Source organism: Notamacropus eugenii, chromosome 4 (genome assembly GCF_028372415.1).
Source record: "Notamacropus eugenii isolate mMacEug1 chromosome 4, mMacEug1.pri_v2, whole genome shotgun sequence".
NCBI classification, from domain to species: domain Eukaryota; kingdom Metazoa; phylum Chordata; class Mammalia; order Diprotodontia; family Macropodidae; genus Notamacropus; species Notamacropus eugenii.
Window position 1 is genome coordinate 64,923,418 of NC_092875.1, and position 24,926 is coordinate 64,948,343.

The 24,926-nt window shown below is 45.9% G+C and overlaps 1 protein-coding gene across 2 annotated transcripts in view; it reads right to left on the bottom strand.

The window, feature by feature from the left end:
• The window catches only part of SCAMP4 (secretory carrier membrane protein 4), an 86,502-nt gene that overhangs the window by 13,063 nt on the left and 48,513 nt on the right, over positions 1-24,926 (bottom strand). For both annotated transcript variants that reach the window (XM_072601518.1, XM_072601517.1), the window contains exons 3-5: positions 21,153-21,281; positions 15,316-15,472; positions 7,221-7,322 (exon numbers count right to left, since the gene is read on the bottom strand). In XM_072601518.1, coding sequence (XP_072457619.1) covers positions 7,221-7,322; positions 15,316-15,472; positions 21,153-21,281 — 388 coding nt within the window. The remainder of the gene's footprint in view (positions 1-7,220; positions 7,323-15,315; positions 15,473-21,152; positions 21,282-24,926) is intronic.

A 24,926-nucleotide genomic window follows, 5' to 3' on the forward strand; every position in this document is an offset into this window, starting at 1 on the left:
CTCACCCCACTGGTGCTGGACTTAGTTTGGATGCCCACCTGGCTCAGCACCCTGATGCTCAGAACTCAAGAAATCCACCAGCCTCAGCCTCTCCAGGGATAGGGATTGCAGGCTTGTGCCATCATGTCCAATGCCTCTGTAATTCTTTAAAACTCTAAGTGAGAGACTAGTTGCCCATCCACAGGGGTAGAAGGAGATTCCCACACTAAAAGGTCCCAATATCAACGAAATTACAAATCTAGACGTCACCTCACCCTCAAATTTCTATGTGGGAAACCACGCTGCGATGCCTTTGTAATCATCGCCATGTGATAAATATCACTTGTTAGCAAAGTGACAAATACTAGAATAATTTGATGTTGTGGCTTTCAAATGACTGCCTCAATTAAGTGGCTACTACGTGCTAGGAGCTGAGGGTATAAGAACAAAAATTACAAAGTCCTTTTCCCTCATGGAGTATGGGGAGACATACATACATGTATATATGCATATGTGTGTGTGTATATATATATATGTATTATGCATGTATATATGTGTGTGTATATATATATATACCAAATAAATGAGGTAATTTTTTGGGGGGAAGTACTTACTAGCTTGGGGCCTCAGTTTCCTCTTCTATAATGGGAGTGGGGGGGCAGTAGATCAGCTATCTTCTGAGGTCCCATCCAGCCCTAAGGTCCTATGACTATACGCAAATGAGTCCTTTAATGGTATTCAGTTATAATTGAGGGGGACTATGGGAGCAGTCAAGGTTAGCTCTGTGGGGGACAGCCAGCCAGGACTTTTTTCTCCAGCAGAACCAAGGGCTAAATGCAGGGCTCCCTGGCATCAGGTTCATTAGGACATGGCAAGTAAGCACCATTCTAGAAAAACAAAGGAGATATCTACCCACAAAGATTCTTTAGGGAACTAATGGTTATAGCTCCCTGCAGGAAGCATAAGTAAAAGGGGAAGAGGTGTTGAAATTTTAATTTACCTTATCTTATTATTAACAAATCATAAAAAACCCAACAAAAACTCAAACCTTTGGAACCCACTTAAGAGCTGTTACACAGAGCAAGACAACTTCAAAGGGTAAATCTACCACCTCCTGGCAAGAAGTGAGTTTTCTCTCATCTAATCTTCCTTACTTTCTCCTTGTACATTTAACTGCATTCTAATCTATTATTCTTACCCATACATGTCACCCTGAGCAGAAGGCAGGAATCAGAGATGTAAAGCTGGAAGATGGCCCAGGGGCCATCTAAGTCCAAACATTTCAATTTATAGATGAAGAAAATGTGTCCCAAGTAAGTGGCCAAGTTAGAATTTGACCCCAGATCCTCTGACTTTGGTAGAAAGGACTTTTGTAAATCATCTAGTCAACTTCATAATAAAATTAAAAACTAAATGGCTGCCCTTGTGTCTGGCACATATGTAATTCAAATTTATGATTAATTTGGAGACCAACAGAGGATAGAAGGCAGGGACTCTTAAAGGAGTTGAAACTGCAAGAAGGAACAGAAGGCCAGCCAATGCGTTCTACTCCTTCCTGCCCTCTAGTGGCCGATTCTTAAAATGGCGCGCTTTTTTCTAAGCAGGCGTCTTTCAGTTGGAATCGAGTCTTTGCTCACTCGCGGACCAGAACCAGACACTTTCAACAAAACATCAGGGCTCAAAGGGCACAGAAGATAATCACATTCAATCCCCTCATCTGACAGATAAAGAAGCCAAGGCATAGAGAGTGGAAGCAGCCCAGCAGCACTGTGCACAGAGTAAGCCTCCACACTTACTGACTGGAGCCCCAGAGACTCTGCGGTGGCGCTGCCAGGTGCCCTGGCTCTCAAGTGGGGCTCCTTCCCTAGGGCACACCCTGGACAGTCCCTAAATGCATACAGAACCACAGCGCTGCGCTGGAGGCTGGGGAAGGTACCCAAGAAGACGCAGCCCTAACAAAGTTTCCACTGGAGAGGAAAAGGTGCATGTAAAAACAATCTGACAATAAATAATAAGGGACAATAAAAATTTCTCTGTGACATTTACCCCAGGCAGGTGTAGGTTATGATCACCTACAACCTAATTACATCTCTTACTGCTGTGCTAGACTGTTATTTGGATATTCTATTTTTATTTGAATTTCCATACATTTAAAGTCTTCCCCCTCATCAAAGTTAGAAGCCCCCAAGGGAGAAGGACTGTCCTTTATACGGGTCTGTCTGCTTGGAAGGTCTAGGATGCTGAGCACAGAGAAGGTGTGTGGTAAATCTCTTCATCTGTTTGTTGATTTCCTCTAGAATTTCCATACCATAGTGAACAAAACTTTCTTTCTCTCACACTCTTTCCATCTCTTTGTTCTCAGGGAGGCTTCACTTTCCCCAGATGACCCTGCACCCCTGACCATCTTTTCCAGTACTGGTCATACCACAGCTCACCCTCCCCTTCATATACAAACACACTGGTCCTGGAGCGAAGGTTGGAATATTCCTTGTGACCCATTGCCAATTCCAGACTCTCCTTATGCTGCGATCAGCTCCTCCTTGGAAGTTTGCTCCATTAAAATTTTCTACCTTATTCAGACTATGATGGCTATTGTATATTTCCCTCAATCATACCTTCTTTAATCTTTAACCTCTTCCTAATCCATTGGTTCCTTCTCCATGTCCTCAAACATGCCTATTTCTCTATCTAGCCTTAAAAAAACTCTCACTGGATCTTCATCCCTTCAGCTATCACTTTATGTCTTTCCTCCCTTCCTCAGCTAAACTTTATCCTTCCCTTCTGGATCCTCTCTCCTACGTGGGATTTTGTGGTGCTACCCTCTCCTGACAGAGCAGCCACATGGCTCAGTGAATACAGAGTCAGATCTGGAATCACAAAGATTCATCTTTTCAAGTTCAAATCCCACCTCAGATGCTTCCCAGCTGTGTGACCCTAGACAAATCACTTAACCTTGCTTAACCTCAGTTTCCTGTTAACTACCTAATCTCAGTTTCCTATCTGTAAAATGAGCTGGAGAAGGAAATGGCAAACTGCTCCAGTATGTTTACCAAGAAACCCCTAATGGGGTCATGAAGAGTCAGACAGGACTGAAAACAACTCAACAACAACAACAAACTGTCTCCTAAGGTGGGCACTCCCTAAGGCTCTTGTCCTGGGCTCTCTACTCTCTCTTATTTGGTGACCTTATCAACTCCCACCAGGCTAATTATCATCTCAGTGTAGATGACTCAGATTTATGGTCCCACCCTTAGTTCCTCCCAACTGGACACTTCAAAGTCAATGTCTTGGAGACATCACACACACACCATGAACAAAACAGACCAAGATTTTCCCCTCCTAACCCACGCCTGCCCAGCCTCCCCATTTCTGCCGAAGACACCATCACTGTCACCCGGACTCCCTCAGCCCCCACAATAATCACTTGTTGAATCTTCTTACTTTTCCTGCCCTCACCTCTCTGGGTGGGAGCCCTCCTCCTCCCACCCCTGTCACATTAGCTCAAGCCCTGCCACCTCTGGCCCCCTTGCTCTTGTCCCTGTCTCCAGTCTCTCCCAGCTTAGGTCATCAAAGCCATTTTCTTTAAGTGCAGATCTGACATCACCCCTCAATTTAACAGATTCCAGTGGATTCCTATTGTCCATAGGCTCATCTATAAACTTGTTGAGCTTTTAAAGCCAACACAATCTGGCCTCAACCAATCTTTCCACCTTTGTTACATATTACTGCCTCCCCCATACTCTGTGATCCAGCAAAATCAGCCTCTATGCCTCATTCAGTGCTTCATCTCTCATCTCCACACCTTTGCAATGGCCATCCTTCATGCCAGAATCACTTTTCTTACAGAATCCCTTTCTTTCTTCAAGGCTTGGCACAAGTATCATCTTTTACAGGAAGCTCCTCTCCCTCCAAACCACCTAGCCCTCTAACTAGATAAGTACAGAAAGAGTAAATCTAAAGTGTGTTTATTTTCTTGTGGGTTTGTTTCCCCTCACTACAAGGTTACAAAGAGAGAAGGGATTGCTTCCTCCTTGTAGATGCTCAACAAATGTCGACTGCCTCTTAGAGTTAATGTCAAGCATGTACCTTTGTTCTAACAAAAGGTGAAAAGCAAAAACAAAAATCTGTCTGCCATGTGTCTGCCTCCAGTGTAGCCATATTATACCATCTTTATTATTACTAGAATAATAAACATAAAATTCACTCTTCTGTGGATACTTTCTAAAATATTTTTAGCAAAGTTTATTTTGCAAACATTATTTATAAATATAAAAATTAATGGAAAACTATAAAAAAAATATAGTCCCTTCCTTACAACTATCATCTGAGGAATGATAGCTGGTATTTATACAGCACTTACTATGTGCCAGGCCATTTCTGACAATGGGAATGACATCAGACCCCTGACTTAAGAAGATTATATTTGTAGCTGTGTAGAGGATGGTTTAGAGATGGGAGAACCTTGAAGTGGGGAGAAAATCAGGAAGCTATCACGACACTCAAGGTGAGAGGTGGTGTGACAGTGGTATAAATGAGGAGAATGCTGCTGATGCAGGAGATGTTAAGGGGGTAGAATCAAGAGTGCATCATCAGAGGGGATAAGGGGCTGAAGGATAATGCTGAGATTAGGGCCTGAGTGAATGGAAGGAGGGTGGTCCCCTCAAGACAGGCAGGTTTGGAGGAGAAGATGCTGAGTTTTGAAGTCTATAAGGGAAGTCCAGCTGGAGATGTCTAGCAGGCAATGGGAAATCCCAGGGAGGAGTTCAGGAGAAAGGAGTGCTGAGGAGAACATGGAGCCCCTGGGAGCTGATGAGAAGCCAGGGCATGGGATGATGGGTGATAAAGCAGCAGAAGAGACAACGGACGAGGAGCAGTTAGAGAGGCAGAGGAAAAGTAAGAGAAGGGAACTACCAGAGTGCCCAGGAGGCAAGAGGGTTCACAGTATCCCGAGCTGCTGGGATCAGGAGGATGAGCCCTGGCAAAAGTTCAGTAGGTAAGAGATGATCGTTCGCTTCAGTGAGTGCTGGGGTGGGAGCCACATTGTCGGATGCTTCGAAGAGTGTGAGACAGGGGAAGCATTGGTATTTGGGTACCTTGATTTGACTCCTTCATATTTGCTTTATCATTCTGTTTTAATTAAATGACTTTTGCTTTGGAGAAAAAAAAAACACCGATAAGAAAGCAGATGGGGAAGATGCTGAAGCACTGAGAGTAGGAGATGACATTTTCTGCTAGTCTGGCAGTAACAGGGAGGCCAGAAAGAGGATCACAGCAGGGTTAGGGGAAGGTTTTCAGGGATGGGAGAGACATGGACATTTTTTAGGCAGGAGGATGAGTGCTATTAGAAAGGAAGAGACCAGAGATCAAAGAGAAGGAAGGAATTATTGCTGGGTTACACTCCAAGAAGAAACTGGAAGAGCTGAGAGCAGACCAAGGGGACATGTAGAGAGCTTGGACTTGATAATCAGGCCCATTTCTTTGTTAGAGAGTTGAGGAAAGAAGAAAAAGATGGATGAAGAGAGTTTTTGAGGTGTGAAGAAGCAGAGCTGAGGGAGCTCACAATGCATGGCCCCGATTTTCTCTTGAAAGCTGGAGGTAAGGTAACCCGATGGTGTAGAACAGGGAAGACAGGAAAGAATAAAAAGACTACCATGGAACGGGAGACTCACTGATATCAGGTAGTGACTGTGCAGAGCACAGCAGGCTTCCTGACTTCCTCTTCCTGTGGGATGGGAGCAGCAGAAAAGAAGGCACATGCTGAGGGAGATCACAGATTGAGGACTGCACAGGGTGAGGGATTCAGAGGACTGCTAAATGACAAGGGATAATCATAAAGAGATTCGAATGAGGGCAGAAGAGGGGGATGGATCGAGAGAACAGAGAAAGAGGGGGGCACAGTGAGGAAGGAAAACAGATATAGCATGTCTCCTAAAGTTTACTAACGTCTCCAAGTAGGATGAATAAGACAAGTGAGATGCAAGGATGAAACTCCTTCAGAAAGTCAGGAAAGTGACCTGTACATTGGCAGATTTCAGCAAGAGCATCTGCATAGGCAGATAGAGTGAATCTCAAAGATGACGGTTTCCTAGTGATGGCGGCAGAGGAAGGTTCTGGGGGCTGCTCTTCCTTGAGAGGAGGGAATGCCCAGCACTGGGGGAGTGGTTACGGGACGGAGGTGGTAGGGAACAGAGTGTCTTCTGGAAAGATCCAGGTTTCTGAGGGCACAGAAGATGGGTTGAATGTGAGGAAGAAATCTACGCCGAAGGACAGTTTGCTAATGGTTCCCAAAGACTGGCAGAATTGGAGGGCAGAGCAGGAGTAGGGAAGGGGTGAACTGAGACTATGAGGTCAGAAGTTACTACTACTACTACTACTACTGCTGCTGCTGCTGCTACAGCTGCTACCACCACCACCACTAACAATAACAAGAGGTATATATATGTGAAACATCTATTTTGTACCAAGTACTGTTCTAAGTGCTTTACAAATACTATCTGATTTTGATTGTCACCACAACTCTGTGAAAGAGGTGCTACTATTAATTCTCATTTCACAGATGAGGAAACTGAGACAAACAGAGGTTAAAAGTGACGTGACCAGAGTCACACACCTAGAATTAAAGACAATCCTTCCACTGTGGTCTGAACAGGTCAAAAGACCTTCTAGTCATCCTTTGGAAGGTTACAGGCATGAACCAGAAGGATCTGAAGTACTCAACACACAAGTACAATAAGACCATTCCCAGAACAACAAAGGAGCCTACTCCCCAGTGTTTGGCCTATACAGAACCATACAGAATTATGCATGTTCACTGAGAGGCAGGGCCTCCTGGGCCACTGTGAGAGAGAGGATCATGCCTGGAACGTTTGCAGGGATGTGATCTCTGGGAGAGAAGGGAATTTTAGCTCTCTGGGGCCTATAGCTGTCAGTTAAAACTAACTGTTGGTGAGTAAATCATTTAACTAGATCCTAGTCTTTCTCTGCATTGCTCCCAACACTGATGCCACCAGGAAGGGACATGGAGCCATAGGGAGCAAAATGACTCCTCCTCCTATGCAATCTTTCCGTTTTTGGAAGCAGTTCTCCAGGGTCCCTCTTTTCTGGCCTGAATATTCCCACTTTTTAAAATCATTCTCATTTCAGGATTTCTCACCATCTTGGCCTCCCTCTTCTAATCTCTCAGAATGGAATGAATGCCATCATTCAAATGTTCAAAAAGACTCTGGAAGAGTTTTGCTTACCATGCTCCCCATTTGGGGAAACCAATTGCTTGAAAGACGGTCAGGATAAACTGTGCACCAAAGATGAAGAAGAAGGCCATAAAATTAAAAGAGCTGTCAGCCCTGCAAGAGAATACAAAACAAACTACTTTTACTGTTAGCTTTTTGCTATCAAATCAGTCACTTAAAACTTCAGTTTCCTGATCTGTAAAATAAGAAGGTGAAACTAAGATAACCTGGGGTAGGGGGGGCCCTTTGTGTTTGTAAAATCCTGGGAATTGGAGGGGCTACTGAGGTCAATGGTTTGAGGAGCATACAATGTGACATACTGGTAGAGTATGGGGAATGGAGCCCCAGACTTCAAGTCAGATCCTTACTAGCCAGGCACTGAGGCAGCACAGGGGACAGGATGCAGGGCCTGGAGTCGGGAAGACAAAAAGCTGAAATCTGGCCTTAGATCCTTACTAGCTATGAGACCCTAGGTGAGTCACTTAACCTCTGTCTGCTTCAGTGTCCTCAACTATAAAATGGGGATAATGTTGCCACCTACCTCCCAGGTTTGTTGTGAAGACCAAAAGAAATAGTAGCTGAAAAGCGGTTAGCCTTGCTCGGGGCAAACAGTGCCGTGCGTGTGTGTGTGTGTGTGTGTGTGTGTGTCTGCTAGTATTATTAATCTAGGAGTCCGTAAACTTAGTTTTTTAGTATTTTGATTACTGCATTTCAATGTGATTGGCTTCCTTTGTAAACATCTCTATGCTATTTCACACGTTGTTCTGAGAAGGCATCTATTAGCTTCACTACAGTGCCAAAGAGGCTCCATGACATGAAAAAAGGTTAAGAACCTTAATTTCCTCATCTGTAAAATGAAGGTACTATTTCATTGTTATTGTGAGAATAGAGCTCTTCAAGGTAGCTACAGTATCCAACCCGGAACTCCAACCTTTGCACATAATAGGAGGTTAATGATTGTTAAAATGAATAAACAGACTGCCTTTGGCCAGGTGCAGACCTGAGCCAAACGTCAAGTCACAATCTGGAAAGACTGGATCAGGGAAGCAAATAATCATTTTAAAAAAGCCCTTTCACTAAATACACACCAGCTTCTATAAGGTTATCTAGGTGCAGCTCTCCAGGGTCCCTCCCAGGCGGACACACCCAGGTCTGTAACAAAAGTTCAAGGGAGTAAAGTATTGTCCAACTCCAAAGGGTCTGACGATTTCCCACGAGCAGGCCTTGGTACATCTGGCCTAGCCCTAGCCCCTTTCCAGATCTCTATGACTAAGGGACAAGCAGGCTCTTTCAACCATTAAGGCCCTGCAGCTTAATCAATCCTTTAGGGCCCAAGGCTTGGAGAGAACATATACTGCCTAAAACATTCATCAAATAGGGATAGGGATGATTCTGGACAAGACTTAGAAAGAAAGGGTATATATGTATATGTATGTGTATATGTATGTATGTATATATGTATGTGTGTAGCTATGCATGTATGTGTGTATGTAGATGTGTGTATATATATGTGTGTGTGTATGTCCTATTAGTCAAGGAAAGTCAATAAGTATTTATTAAGCACCTACCATGTTCCATCAAATATGCTAATAGAAAGGCAAAAAAAAAGCCCCTGTCCTCAGGGGGCTAGCTTACAAACCATTGAAGGAGACAAGATGCAAACAACATGTACGTACGAGACAGATGCAAGTAAGCTGCAGGTGAGCTCAGTGGGAAGAGGAAAAACTCCTTTCAGAAGGCAGGATGTATCCATGAGTCATGAAGGAAGTCAGGAGGGGGACTGAGGAGGGAGAGCAGCCCAGATATGGGGGACAGCCAGGGAAGAGGCATGCAGTGTTGTGTCTGAGGAATAGCCAGGAGGCCGTCCACCCTAGATGGTGGAGTATGTGGAGGGGAAGAGGGTGGAAGAAGACTTGAAAAGCTGGGAGAGCCCAGGCCACCAAGGGCCTTAAAAATCAAACAGAGGATGTTCTATCTGAAGGAAGGAGGAGGGGAACATGGCAGTTAGTGGAAGGGGGCGTGTGACCAGATCTGGAAGACAACCTTTAGGAAGAGAACCTTGACAGCTGAACCTGGAAGGATGGACCGGAGTGGGGAGGGGCTGGCAGTGAGGCACCCCTCCAGCAGGCCATTGTAAAGTCCAGGCCAGAGGTGATGAGTGTCAGCACCAAGGCGGTGCCAGTGTCAGAGGAGAGAAGGGAATGCATTTTAAAAGAGTGACAAAGAAGAATTGGCAGGACTTGGCAGTGACTGGCTGTGAGGTAATGAGTAGAGGATGACATTTTGGCTTTGAACTAGATGACCAGGGTGGTGGTACCCTTGAGAGAAAGAGCGTAGGGTGTGGGGGAAAGAGCTCAGTGAGCTCTGTTTGAAACATGTTGAATTTAAGGTGACTATAAGACACGCAGTTTGAGAAGTCTAACAGGCAGTTGGAGATGTGAGCAAGAGAGAGGTTTAGGGCAGAATAAAGAGACCTGAGAATCATCTGCATAGAAATGGTAACTGAAACCATAGGAGATGACGAGAGCATCAAATGGAGGGGTCTAGAGGGAGAAGAGAGTCCCAGATGGAGCCAGAGGGGACACTCGAGGTCAGCTGGGGTGACCAGGATGATCCAGCAAGAAAAACTATGATGGGGTAGCTGGGGAGGACAGTCAGGAAAGAGTTGGGTCCCCCAAAGAGCTAGAGAGAGGAGAGCATCCAGGAGAAGGGGGAAGTCACCAGTATCAAAGGACACGGAGAGGTTAAGAAGGATGAGGACCGAGAAAAGGCCATTGGATTTCACTATGAGGAAATCATTAGTAGTTTTAGAGAAAGTCATTTGGGTTGAATGATGAGGCCAGAAGCCAGAACATCAAGGATTAAGAAGAATCAGAGGAAAGGAAGTTGCTAACATCTTCTCGAGGAGTTTAGTCATAAACAGTAACAGACAGGATGATAGCTACTAGGGATGGATGGATGGAAAGAGGGTTTTGAGAATGGGGAAGATGTGGCTGTTTTTGTAGGAATTAAAGAAGCAGCCTAGAGACAAAGAGAAAGGAAAGCTTAGTAAGAAATGAGAATGATACGAGGAATAATCTGCTGGAAAAGCAGGATTTGTGCACAGAGTAAAGAAGCCAGAAGAATGGGATCTCCTTGAAGGTAGGATGCTTCTCTTTTTTGTCTTATCTTCAACAACTAGCACAATGCCTTGCACACAGTAGGTGCTTAATAAAGATTTGCTCAAATGCAGCAAGAGTAACATCAGTGATGAGATGAAAAACTAGACTGTTCTAATTACAGACTGAGTCAATAAGCACTGAAGCCTCCTTGTCTACAAAATCCTTTCTGATTAATTTGTTTATTTATTCAGTCACTTACTCAACACTTCTTAAGCACCTATCATGCCCAAGTTCTGGTACCTGGCATTGAGGATAACACAATAGGCTTTTTCCCTAAAACAGATCTCTTAGAAATTTTGGTTTTTTCATGGCCTAAATCTTGCACTGCTATCCTTCCCTTGTCCAAAAAGTCATTCCTTTTTAACAAGAATTTAAAAAATAAAAACTCATCAAAATGGACCAATACATTAAAAAAAATATCTAACATTATATTCAATATTGTACACTCATGTCACCCTAGACTCTGTAAAAGAAAGGGGGGGGGGGGGCGGTGTGCGTGCACAAAATGGTGCCAACGAAAGCTCTGCCTTCAGGGACCTTAACTGAGTCCAGAGGTCCATAAACTTGTTTTTTTAAATAAACATTTTGATAACTATTTCAAAAGAAGTGGTTTTCTTTGCAATCCTCTATATTTTCTCTTCTGGATTTAACAACATGCCTCTGAGAAGGGCTCCATAAGCTTCAGGACTGACGGCTGGATAGGTTCAAGATAGAAAGATGGCTACAAACCCCTATCACAGTGGGAGGAAGGACCCAGGTACCTCCAGCAAAAGGCCATGTGTGTATAGCTACCTTTCAGCTATGGAAAGCCACTGACCCATTAAAAGAAAGTCAACTTAGACCTTCATGGCTCAGTGTCATCCTCGGACAATGCTGCCATTTGAATAAATGCTCCTCCAAATTCTTGTTAGCTCTTAAATTCTAAACTCCTCTGCCTGGAAGCTGACCTGCCTGTGCTGTGCGCTCTACCTAAAATGGTGCCGGACTCTGGCAAGAAGGATCTCCCACAGCCCTGTTACTAAGTTACCTGTTAGCCCTCATCCGTCAAACTGGGGAAAAACACATCCACCCTGCTGTCTCCTGATAACCATATCTGAGGGCGGCAGCAATAAAAACTCCCATTCGTTATCTATAAAGCACTTGACAAAGACATTATCTTCCCCGTTCCTCACAACCACCTGCGGACCCTGGCTGGACCAATATTCATGTCTCCTCTTTAATTCACAGTCACACAGGTTGGCAGTGGGGAAGCTGGGATCTGAACTCGGGTCTTTTGGTTCCAAGTCCAATGATTTCCTCACTAAGAACAATAATGCTATGTATTCCGAGTTGTACAAGGGGATATCTACATCTCCCCAGACAACCTGAAATGACTGAACCAGGAAATGTTTCCTGAGATTGTGTATTAGTGAATGACTTCCCATTGCCTGCTGAATTAAGCTTGAACCTGGGCCTCCATTACCTATGACTTGGTGCCCCCCTCAGCCATTACTATCCTTCTGCTTCTAAGTTCCAGTCAAACCAGGCTGCCTTGTATTCCTCAGATATGATCCTTGCTGTCCCGCCCCTTCCCCAAGCCTCTGTACTGGTAGGATACCCCACGTTGGGAAGGTCTTTCTCCCCCTTTATTTCTATTGGCTGAAATCCTGATCCTTCTTTGAGGCCTGGGTAACCTACTACTTGTTCCCTGAAGCCTTCCTTGATCCCTCGTCCCAGTAATGATCCTTCTCCCCAAAGATCACTCAACACTACAAAATGCTCTTAGAGCCCTTCCTCCCAGTCTCCTTCCACTTCAGCCTCCTGCACAGACTGCACACACAGGCCCCCTTGCTCTTCCTCACACATAACTCTCCATTTCCCAGCTGAGGGTTTTCATGGCTGTCCCTCATGCCCGAACTATCCCCTTCTTCCCCTCTGCCTCCTTCAAGACTCAAATCAAACCCCGACTAGGATACAGAACTGGTCTCAATCCCTGTTACTGACAGTGTCTTCCATTCGAGATTAACTAGTTAATCTTGTATGTAGTTTGTATGTAAACAGAGCTGTTTGCATGTTAGCTCTCATTAGAATGTGAGTTCCATAAGGCAAGAGCCCACCAGTATTCCCAGTGCATAGCATGGTGGATGCTACATAGGCAGTACTTAATAGGCTTGTTGACTTAACTTGAATCTCAGTTCTGTTATCTCTTGCCTCTAAGACCAATAACCCTGGGCCTCAATTTCCTCTTTGCTCATGTTTTACACATGATCCTGAGAGTCCCCCCTAGCTCTGCTAATCACTGATTCTCAAGATCTGAGTGACATGCTATCCAGCAAGTCGTGCTTCAATAATCTCATAGTATTTCTGTCTGGCTCATGCCAAGCCCACGAATGTGCACACTGCAAGCTCTTTGATTCCTTCTTGTGTAGAGATATCCTCTCCTTATTTCCCAGGAAGGATCTTTGAGGGGCTGTAGCCAGAAAAGTTGTCCTACTGTGGCTGGCCTGGCAATGAGTATCTCTTTAGCTCTGCAAGGCTAGCCTCCAAAAGAGCAGACACACAAGTTCTTCACCTGACTCATGATCAAAGGCCATTTAACTTAGTAGGGCCTACCAGAATTTGGACTCAGCTCTCATATAACTCTGAAGAATAAGGATCATGTGTCATGACCATGTCATATGTCACTGGAGCAAGACAGCAGTGAAGGTACATTCATACATAATTAATGCTTGTTTAATTAAATTTATTCAACATTTATTAGTTTACTACTAATAGAAGTAGCTAGGGTGTACAGCAGAGAAAGCCCTGGGCCTGGAGTCAGGAAGATCTGAATTCAAATCTAGACTTGGATCCTCCTAGCTCTGTGACACTGAGCAAATCACTTAACCCCTGTTTGCCTCAGTAAATTGAACTGTAAAATGGAATAACAGCATCTGCCTCTCAGGGTTGTTTCAAGGACCAAGTAAGATCATATCATAAAGCGCTTAGCACAATGTCTGGCACACAGTAGGAGTAATCTAATTGCCTGTTCCTCTTTCTCTTCCCTACTATGTGCCAGGCATTGGTGATATTGGTGTTCGTCATGCGTTTTTGAAAAAGACCAATGGCATCAGAGAGTGACGTCTTGACGCATGGGTGAATTGGACTGAAGTGAGGCAGAGTCGCACAGTCACTAAGCCTCCCTGTCTTCTGGAGTCATCGAAGTCCAGTGGCAGGACAAAGGCCAAAATGGCTGGGGATGGTGGGGATGGCACCTGCAAGGTGTGACCGAGCTCTACACCTTCCTAGCACCTGCTTCAGCTGCTGTCATGGCACTGGAACAAGTCGTTCTCATCTGCTCATTCGGCCAGGGGAGGTCTCCACATGCTTGGGGCAGACATCTCCCTAATGCAGAGATGGGTTGGAGGCAAAAATGCAGTGGCTCAGGTCCTGAGGGAGCTGGTATTCTAACAAGGGATGAGATGCCAGCTCTGATGCTACTGCCTATGGGACCTAAGACAAATCACTAATCTCCCAGGGCCTTTGTTTCTTCCTTTGTGAAATGAGGGCTTTGTACTAGAGGGCCCTGGAGGTCTCTTCCAGCCCTAGCGCTAGGTTCTTCAGTCCTACAGTCCTTTGATCCTCCCGACCCAGCGTCCTGACTCCTTCCTTCCTGATGTATACTCTTTAAGCCACCTGGCTGTTCCACCAACAAGATACTCCACTTCTCCCATTCAGGACTTCTCTCTAGCTGTGCCCCACAGCGTGGAATGTTCTTCCTCCTCCGCTCCAATTACTGACCTCCCAGGCTATCCGCACAGAGCTTACTCTGTACAGATCCTTTTCCTTGCTGCCTCCCCCATTAGACTGTGAGACAGTCTTTAGCCTCCTTTGGTAGGCCCAGCCCTTAGCAGAGTGCCTATAAATGCTACATAAATGTTAGCTGCTATGATAATGATGATGATGTTGGAAAGAACATTAGATTTAGAGTCAGAGGATCTGGATTCAAATCTTGGCTCTCTCCCTTCCAGTGTGATCTTAAGCCTCAGTTTCCTCATTTATAAAAAGAAGAAACAGAACTAGACTTAAGGTTCCTTCTAATTCTATGTTCCCATAGTTAAGATAGCTGAGCCTGCAACCTTCTGTTGATATAAAGTCACACTTGTCATTGTTCGGTTATTTCAGCTGTGTCAGACTCTCTATGACCCGATTTGGGGTTTTCTTGGCAGAGACACTGAACTGGTTTGCCATTTCCTTCTCCAGTTCATTTTACAGAGAAGGAAACTGAGGCAAACAGTCAAGTGAGTGACTCTGTCCAGGGTCAGTGCCTGAGGCCAGATTTTAACTCAGGTCTTCCTGCTCCTGGCCCGACATTCTATCTGCTGCACCACCTAGCTGCCACTTGTTGATTGACTAATTTTCCCTTAAATCATCAGACATTCCCTTTCTTGTCAATTTGGCTCAGAAGTGTTTACATTAAGCCTTGTTCTGAACTGTCTGCCATCTAATTCAGTGGAAAGAACAGATATGGGAATCAGCAGACCTGGGTTCTAGCCCCAACTCTGCCACTGACTCAGCCTGTGTCTTTCCCAATCTAGGCCTCAATTTTTCCAAATCTTTTCCAAATATAAAATGACAAAAATGGATCAGAGGGTCTCTAGTGGGCCTTATAGCAATCCTCTTTAGTACTCTATTCTAAGGTCCCATTTATTTCAGATGTTCTAGGATGAGAAGCTGCTTCTGGCTCTGATATTCTGTGTTTTTATATTCTGTTATAGGCCTGTCAAGGCTTGCTCTGTGCTATAACATCTCTTCCAGCTCAACTTAAGTTCTTATGCTCTGTGCTTCCTTATTTAGTGCTAACATCCTATACTCTGAGGCTTCTCTCTACCCCCACAGCTCTGGTCCTCTCTAGCTCTAACATTCTATAATCCTATGAAAAAATGAAGGGCCAAAAATTCAGAGGAAAAAAACGGTTTCTGCATTACCTGAAAGCTTTGTAGGCAGGCCGGAACCAGCACACGTAGCTGCAAGGACTGAAGAGGAACAGCCAAAGCACGGCTAAGCCAAAGTTTACTCCGTCGCCACCAGCAATCCACCAAGCAAGGCAGGCAATGAGATTCACCACGAGGGTGATACAGTAAACTGGAGAAGAAAGCAGAAGCACAAGGCTCACAAAGAGCACTACGACCTCCCCCTCATCCTACTATCACTTTAGGCCTCACCCGATTCCCACTGGAGCCCCCTGTCCACTGTCTGCTTCCTCCCCTCCTCACCCATGGGGCTGATGAGGGCTTTCTGGAACTGAGTGCCTGAGCCCACTGACCAACCCCTCACTGTAGCAAGCTGCTCCTCCGAGATTTACCCTAACAGCATCTCTGACCCACTCCCCACAAGGCTGTTCCAAGCCTCTCTTTAGGCCTCACACACCCACTGCCGTCACCCCTCAGCTGCTGCCTCCACCTGGTCTCCCAGGCCTATGCCCCGAGCCCCTAACTGATTCTTTCTCCTCACATGGCCACACCCATGTTCAAGGCCAGGACAATAGCCTTCTAACTAGCCTCCCTTCCCAACTCATCTTCCACATAGCTGTTCTCTGACCAACCCCAGCTGAACAGATTCCAGGGGCTCCCAAATGCAACTACAATAAAATATCAACTTCTGTGTCTGGCATTTAAAAGCCTGGACAGTGCGGCCCCCGTGGACCTTTCTAACCTTCCTTCCCACGCTCCACAGGGAGCCAAACTGTGCTTCTCCCTGTTCTTCATATACAACTTACCAACTCTCATCTCCCTGCTTTTGCACTGGCTGTATCCCATGCCAGGAATGCACTCCCTCCTCACCTCCAGCACTGCCTTCTACATGGAGCCTTTTCTGTTCCCCACAACTCCTAGTGAGTTCTCACCCCAAGTTACCTTGTAGTTGTTTTCTACATATCTTGTATGGGCTTATTCAAACCCTGCATGAAACACCTGCTAGCCTTATGACCCGGGGCAAGTTACTTTACCTCTCTCAGCCTCGGTTTCCTCATCTGTAAAATGAGTCTAAAAATAGTGTCTAGGTTGTTGTGAGGATTATGAGATCTCACAGGACCACGCTTTATAAAGCTTGAAGCACTCCACAAATACCAGCTGCTGTTGCGCACACTGTCTCCCTCAGTGGGATGGAAGCTCCTCAGTGGCAGGAGGCATAATCTTGGCCTTTGTACCCACAGGGCCTAGTGCACAGCAGGTGCTAAATAAACTCCTGTTGGTTATCTAAAAGTTAGCTCTCCTGAATGTGGACAAATTAAACCAGAGGCAAAGTTCCTGAGCTGGCCCTTTTCAGCAATGTCCCAATAGAGGATTCTTACCTGAGGAGAGCTGAAGACAGGTCAGTGGTGGTCGTGAGACATTAAGCAAAAAGAGAATTAATAAAACTTTTTTTTTCAAATGACCAAAAGAAAAAAAGTACAGGGATGAGAACAGAGCTGCAGGACGGCTACTGCCCATCTGGAGTCCTTACCAAGGCAGGCACCATGTGCTGAGCACCCCTGGGGAGCAGAGCAGAGTAGTGGCAGCCTGGCCCAGGTCACAAAAGTTTCTGGGCTAATCAGTATTGCGATCAGACCTGGGAAAGAGCTGCTGCATTTCTAGCCTGGGTAAGATGGAAAACCCAGTCTCAAAAAATCCTCTGCAAGGGGAAAAATATCCCATTGGAGATCTCCATGTGGGTGCTATGCTCCCCAAACAGGAGACTATAATAGGAAATGCCCTGCTTTTAAAATTATCCCAAAATGCAACTGTCCCAGATTGTGAGCAGCTATTAAAGCTGGCTTCACTACCACCTGTGCTGAATGTGCCATCTCTCCTCCTACCAACTCAACGCCCCCAAGTCTGATCTGCCCATTTCCAGATACAGCAGCAGAGACCATACTTCCTCCTCTCCTTTGCTCCTAGCAATCCCTTTTCAGCTTGTCAGACTGACTCATGGCTCCGCTACTTCTCCTTGGTAGGGAGTGCTGGACGCCCATCCCTGCTCCTTCCAGGCTCTCTGTTGTGAGACACATGTGCCCCTGCTGCCACCTCCCCTGACCTTAGCTAGGCAGCTTGGGGGTAGTGGTGCCCACTTTGCAGAGAGATACAGCGCGTTGTCGTGTGTGTGTGTGATATTCTTCATGTAGGAAAACCAGATACCCACAGAACTTTCACTGGACATAAATAGCTGAGATTTACACTATCAGTTCAGTTTAGGAGACAGTGGGATACAGGGGATCCTTTAGATCAGTGTATGTTTGCTCCACAGACCCCCAAGCCTCTTGATCTCTAGAGGACAGACCAGAGCAGCAATCCAGTTCACCAGCATAACCTACTACGCTACTAGGCAACTCTCCAAGATGATAATCTGCAGAAGCTGTCACCCTGCAGAGGGGTTTCCTCACCCATGAGTTTCTCTCTATCAGCAAAACCACAGGTTCAGTCTTATCCCACATTCCAGGAAAAGGAGAATATTTTTTGAAGAGTTTATCTCCTAATGAGATTTCCAGAGCTAACATGAATTATAAAAAGAACCTGGACCAAAACGTGCCATGAGGAACAAATGCTCTGCCACCTGGATGTCAGAGAGGAGCAACTGTTAATTGCTAACACCTGCTATTTAAGATCCGAATGTCTCTGAGGTGTATTAAAGGTGAATTAGCCTGAGGCAAGGTTCCTGGACACATAATACCCCAATCCTAGTTGGAAACCCCAGGGAGAAGGCCTGCTTAGGTGATCAGGGAAGCTTCCCAGAGGAAAGGACCCTTGAACCAGGGGTCAGAATTTCAGCAGGCAGAGAAGGGGGGAGGGCTCCAGAGGGTTCTGGGCCAGGTGCAGGGGGCTCTGTGTGGTTGGGGCCCAAGACCAGTGGCAGCTGCACTGTTGTGAGACAACTGAGTGCTCCAAAACACCATCTAAATAGGCGAGTCCTGGGAACAGGTGCAGCAGTTTTATGGCAACAGAGAGAAGCCTGATGAGAACTCATGTTAGCAAGATGATCCTGGTAAACTGTGTAGGCCAGCCTGGAGGAGGGAGAGAAGAAGCAGCATGGGAACCAGGTAGTTAGGTATTCCGAGGCCAAATAAAAGACAAGGCCTGAAGCAGGTCACTGTAGTATGCCCAGGAAGGGCCAGATGGGAGAGAGGCCTGAGAGAAGGAATGTCTTTTAGTGGTGGCAGAAGTAACAGGGGCCTCAGAATCATGAGATGGGGGGGAGGTGGGGGTGGCATGGATGGGGTAGAGGAAAGCAGCAGGAGCTGGTGAACCCAGCCCAAGAAAGAGACTCTGGAGCAGGATTCTTCTTTTCCTTCAGTTCCTACATCCAAATTACTCTGGCTGACCTTTCCGTTCTCTCCTCTTCATGTCCAACTTTTGACAAACAGGTGGTCCCTTTTCTTTCTTACCAAGGCTAAGATGCTCCACTTGTGCCCTGGCTTGTACCCACCTCCCCCTGGTGTCCTCTTGTCTCTCTCACCTTCAATCTTGCCTTATTTATTGGCTCCTTCCCTGCTGTATACAATTGTGCTTGGGACCTCCCATTCTCCTTTTGAAAATGCACTGACATCTTTTGTTTTTCCATCACATTCATTTTCAAATCTCTCTCTTCCCTCAATTTGACAGTCAAACAACATATGTAATGTTCTGTACCCACAGTCCTTCACTTTGGTGAGAAGTGTGTGGGGGCACGCCTTCTGTTGTCTTCTCTGGGCCACACGGGACCATTGCACCTCACACCACACTGCACTTCCATCTGGGATGGGTTTGTGTCTTTGCAGCTTCCTTTCACATAGTTGGAGATGCTTCTTACACTGTTTTTGTCTTTCCTCATTTAAAAAAAAAAAATCTTCATTTGATCTTGCCGCTCACTCAGGCTCCCTCTCGGAAACCAGACACTGGAAACACCAGCTGCCTCCTGATCTCCCCTCACTTTGTAAACCCTTGGGAGTCTTGCTCCTAATCCTCTTCCACAACCTGGTGGGTTCTTTCAAAGGCTAACATCCCCTCACAGCCTCACGTCAATCCCTGTTCTACCTGACACTGCCCAGAGTCCCCTCCCTGCTCCTGGATAGTCTCTTCCCTGGGTCTGTTCTCTCTGAGATCGCTTCATCCCTGCCTGGACACTCTCCTCTCAGTCTCCTTTGGTGAAACATCATCTTTCACCCACCCAATAAGGGTGTGTAATGTTAAGGGAATTTTTTTTTAAATTTTTAAATTTTTGTTTTTGTTTTTAATGTTCTACAATCACTACCATAAAACTTATGTTAAGGGAATTTAAAGATCTTCCCTGCCCTTTAATAGGCCCACGTGACCTGCTTTGAGCTTTGGCCCAGCCCACAGCTTGAGTCACAGGAAGCTTGCTGAATGCGTGGAGCAGGAAGGGCACAGCTGAGAGAGAGTGAGGTGGAGCTGACAGGGAGAGAGAGGGAGAGAGAGGGGAAGAGAGAGAGACAGAGACAGACAGACAGACAGACAGACAGATGGGGGGGAGGGAGAGAGGGGGAAAGAGGGAGAGAGAAAGAGAGAGACAGACAGACAGACAGACAGAAGAGCAGCTAGCCTGGGTCAGAGAGGGACATTTTGCCCTCACGGAGGTTCACAACCTTGTTTCTCTCCTGTCTCTCCCCCTCCTCGCTCCCAGCCTGTCTGCTGTCGACTTTTGTAGACTCTGCCTTCACAGCATCTCTAACCATTCCCCAACTCTGGTCCCATGCATGGCTCCTCTCATAGCTCAGACCATCAATACCTCTCATGGGAACTTGAGTCCATCAGGCCATTCTGTTTCCAGGTTTAGACTGTGTGTCATTTTCGTCCTCAACATCAGGGCTCTCTAGTGCCTCTAAGATGAAGACTCAACTCCTCAGATTGGCATGTAAAACCTTTCCCAAGCTAGCCCCCACTCACCTTCCCAGTCTTCTTCTATACAGCTTCCCATCCTGCCCTCCAGATCCCAGTCATTCTAAGCCTACTAGTACCTTGTGTCCACACCATGCAATCTTCCTCCAAGCTCAGTTCCTGGCATGCAGGGCCCCCAATGTTGGGCTTGTAGCCCCCTGCCTCCTAATGTCCACAAGCACCAGCCAGGGACCTCCTGTGGCACAAGGGCTTTGCTCCTGTGCTTAGTTACCAAGACACAACTTAAATAAAGCTCCTGAATGTCTACTTTGGGTCCACTGCTCTGTAAGCGTGTTCTCTTTCTCTCTCTCCAGTAGAATCTAAGTTCTCCAACTGTTTCCCTTTTGTCTTATATCCCAAGCACCTGGTACAGTGCCTGAGGGCACACAGGAAACACTTAATCAATGCTGGTTGAATTGAGTTGAATCTTTATCTGAAAAATAATTTTTAAAACATACTGGACAAACGGTCCTCTAGCGCTCTGCCTAAAACCCTCCAAGAAGGGGAAACTGATTACCTCCCATGGCAATTCATTCCACATTTGGAAAGTTCTGCTTGGGAAGGTTTTCCAGACAACCCAGAACTTCCTCCTGCTGCTAGTTCTGCCGTCCAGGCCCTAAATCCATAAATAAGTGAATGAATAAGCCTTCTTCTAGGTCAGACCCTCCCAGTCACAACAGTCTATGATTCAAAGGCCCTTCCAGATCTGTTCTTCTAAGTTCACCCCTGTTCTGACGTTGTGTGTTCTAAGGCTCTCCTAGCTCCAACATGCTGTTTAAAGGTTAGGTAATATTCCCAATCCCTAACTGTCATTTCACATAGTTTACAACAGTTCTTTTAAACCAAACAGATGTACTTATCGCTTTTCCTACTTATCCCATCAGGATTTCTTAGGAATGGCTCCACGAAGTGCTTACAGATCCATAAATGGTAAATCCTTTTCACGATAAATTGGTGGTCTATTGGAATCTCATCAGAAAAGTTCTGGTAAAAGCAGGGCTTCAGGGGGATGAACTTTGGCAGTGGAGGAAAGTTGTTAGCTTTTTCTGTAAAGACAAAAACAATTACATTTCATTAGAATTAGGTTAGTGAACTTTGAATGCTTCATTGATGCAATGTCTCATGACTAGTAATGTCACCTGCCACAGTTCTGTGATGCAATTACTGGCAAGGGTAGTAGCACTAGGGTCAGGACAGATTGGATTTCAATTCTGGTCCTGCCCCTTTTTATTGCTGGGAGCCTGGGCCTCCTTAGGCTGCCCATGAAAATGTGAATTATTTCCTCTCTTCTACTACCAAATGTATGTTTTCTGCCATCTGTGACACATGATGGGTCAACAGGGTGTAGTGGCCTGGGAGCTGGCTTCCAAGTCAGAAGACCTAGGCTCAAGTCCTGCTCCTCTTGGTGCACTAAGACTGGTCTTGGGGGTAGAGGTGGGGCACTCAGAACTGTTAGAGGAATTTCCTTACTGGTACATCCCTAACCCAATGATACCAGAGGTCAAGCTCCAAAAGACAAGATTCCTTGGTCCTTAGCAGTTTTTTCATTTTCTTATATTCCAAGGCATTGTTTTCGTATTTAATTCAAAATTTAGGGCCATCTCCAATCATCCTGATGAATATCTTCTTTGGCAATGAAGGATAAACACAATCCTGTGAGCAGATGCAGCTGGCTGAATGGGGACCCAGTTAGCTGGGTAACTCAACTCCTCCTCTCCTGTCTGCCTCCCCCTCCTCTTCCTTCTCCTCTCCAAAGGAAGGTAAATTTGGATGGCCAAAAGATGCCCAAGTTGACTTGGGTTTTACTAGCTCCTTCCTCTTCCCTTCCCTTCCTTCCCCCTGTCCTGTCCTTTCCCAAAACCTTAAACCTACTGCACTCTGAAATTGGGATGCCAATGGGCCCCTGCCTAAGGGCTCTTCTGGATCCTCCTGCCTTTAGAGTGATTATCAATAGTAACTGCTGCTGTTTCCCTCCAGCCTGATGTCTTTCTTTTTCTTGACCTCGTTAAAAGGGCCATGCCCTGGCTACTTAAACAGGCCTAGTCAATGAATGGGTGTTGCCTCACCCTAAGTGAGTACCTGCAAAGACCTTGGCATAAAGGGCCCAAGGTCTCCCAGTGCATCCTGGGCCATCTCCAGTCATCCTGAGGAATATCTGGTCACTAGATTCAGATGGCTCTGGAGGAGAAGTGAGGCTGGTGACCTGCACAGCCCTCCCTCACTCAAAACAAAGTCAAGTGCATGTCATTATTTCTCTGATGGCATGGTCTTCTTTGGCAATGAAAGATGAACACAATTCAAAATTTAAAAATGGCATTACCTGTCAAATTTGAGCGCCTATGACATAACAGAATAACTTCATAGTCCTCGAGAGCTTTCCAGTTGGGAACCTCACTTTGCTGCTCATGCCAGAGCTACCATTAGGAGAGTGGGATGCAGTGGGACCTAGCTCCAGGGCCTGCATACAGCTGGCACTTTGCATTGGTGGGTCATCCCCCTTGCCTGGAATGCCCTCCCTGTTCTCCACTTCACAGAATCCTGAACTTCCTTAAAAACACAGCTCCAGCACCACCTTCTACAACAGAGGCTCTTAACCTTTTTGTGGGTCATAAGCCCCTCAGGCAGAGTCTGGTGAAGCCTGGGGACCTTGTCTCAGAATCATAAATAACTGAAAGAAATGCTAAATTTCAGTTACAGGTTTGTGAAAATAAAGGTGTGTCTTATTTTTTTCCCACTCAAGTTCATAGATCCCCTGAAATCTAGGCTAAGAACCAACTTCTGGTCTATAAGACGTCTTTTTCCTTTTCCAGAATGGCAAGTAAGGGCTTTCCTTCCCCTGCCTGGTGTTCAATTACCTTGTATTTATTCTGTATATTTTTAGATTTGTGCCTGTCTCTCCTGCAACAAGGTGACCTCTTTTGGAGGTGGGATTATTTCATTCTTTCTGCTTGAACACAGCCTCTAGCATGTAGAAATGCTAAATAAATTCTTGCTAATTTACTGACTTGTTGAACAGAACTCAGAGTCAGAGACCCCAAGTTCAAATGCTACCTTGGTCATTTATTACCTGGGTGATGCTGCTGAGCAAGTCACTTTGCTCTCTGGGACTATTTCCTCATCTATAAAATAAGGACTCAATGATCTCCAAGGTCTCTTCCAGGTCCCACATTCCATGACCATGTATGAATGTGAACCTGGGCTCTGAAAAGCCTCAGCAGCCAAAGAGGAGCTTCCGAGAGTCCTACCAGGGCAAGATGAAGCACAGGATCCTTGAACAGGGGCCTAGTCACCATGACCATTGACCTAAGGCATGGAGGGAAGGGCTCCCCTCCCCAGTCGTGAGAGCCACTACTACAGGGAAGAAACCTCCTTGTAGTATTAGGATTATTATTACCTCCCTGAACCCTCCTCTGATGCAGCCTGGCAGGGAAATGACAACGAGCTCTCACAAGTTTTCCAAGTACATCCCAAGTTCTGGCATGGCCCTCCATGTGTGGATCCAAAGACAGACTACCTGCCTATAGGCCAAGGCCCTGCCTCACAAGGACCCAGAAGCCCTCACTAGGGGAGTCACCAGGAGATGAATTTCTCTGTCAAAGCAACTGATAAAGACCATCCACGGGGGTGGGGGTGGGTAAGAGGGTGCGCCATCAGTGGATTCTGGAAGAAACAGAAATGTAACAGATTCTGAGAACAGTGGGGAAGGTTATTCATGCACGAGTACACAAGTTTTTCCTGGGATGTTAAGTTGCCTTCCTTGTTTTCCTTCTTGGGATGTCAGAATGTTAACTAAACAGCTCAGATATTCCAAAGCAATAGATTTTGGGTTTCCATAGCAGCTGCCACTCCACTCTGCTCTGCGTACGCTCTCTGACCACCTACAACTCCCTGCGCCTGCCCTGTGATATTGCCACCCCATTCTTTCTTCGTCCATCCCAGTGATTCTGAAGCACTGGCTGCCATTGGTCCCTTCCTGTCTGCTCCCTTATTCACAGTCCCCGAAACCCAAGCCTACCATGTCCCCTCAAAAGCTCCCCACCAGCCTTTCCACTGTGCCCTCTGGAATGTCTGCTCCCAGGGCAACAGACTTAACTTTCATCTTAAACCTTTTCCTTTCTCACTCCTTTCATCTTCCTGCATGCATTAAGATCTGGCACCCTAATGAGGACAGCTTCCTGGGCCTTCCTTCCAGCCCTGGGTGGGCTCTTGCTGGTTGGGATGGAGGCGCTGGAATACTCCATATGCCCCATTGTCCCTTCTACTCTCTACCTCCATTACTCAATCACCTCCCCCCTCTGAAGTTCATTCAGTCCATATTTATCACTCAGTCCATATTTATCACTCAGTCAAGATTCTGGTGGATGTCTATTCCCCATCAGGACAATCTGATACTCTCTCCTCCCTGACTCCTGCCCTCGCTTTAGGGGACTTATATATATATACATATATATAATCAGGGCATATATATATATATATATATATATATATATATATATATATATATATGCCCTGAGCCCCAGTATCTCAACTTATTCATTTCCCATGACCTACTCTTCCACCATAGCTTGGTCCCACACAAAGGTGGTCATCCCTGAGATCTTACCACTGCCCACAAATGCACCATGTTTGTGAAGCCTGAAATTCCCTTGTCTGATCAATGCCTGTTGTCATTTTACCTCTCCCTCTGCTTT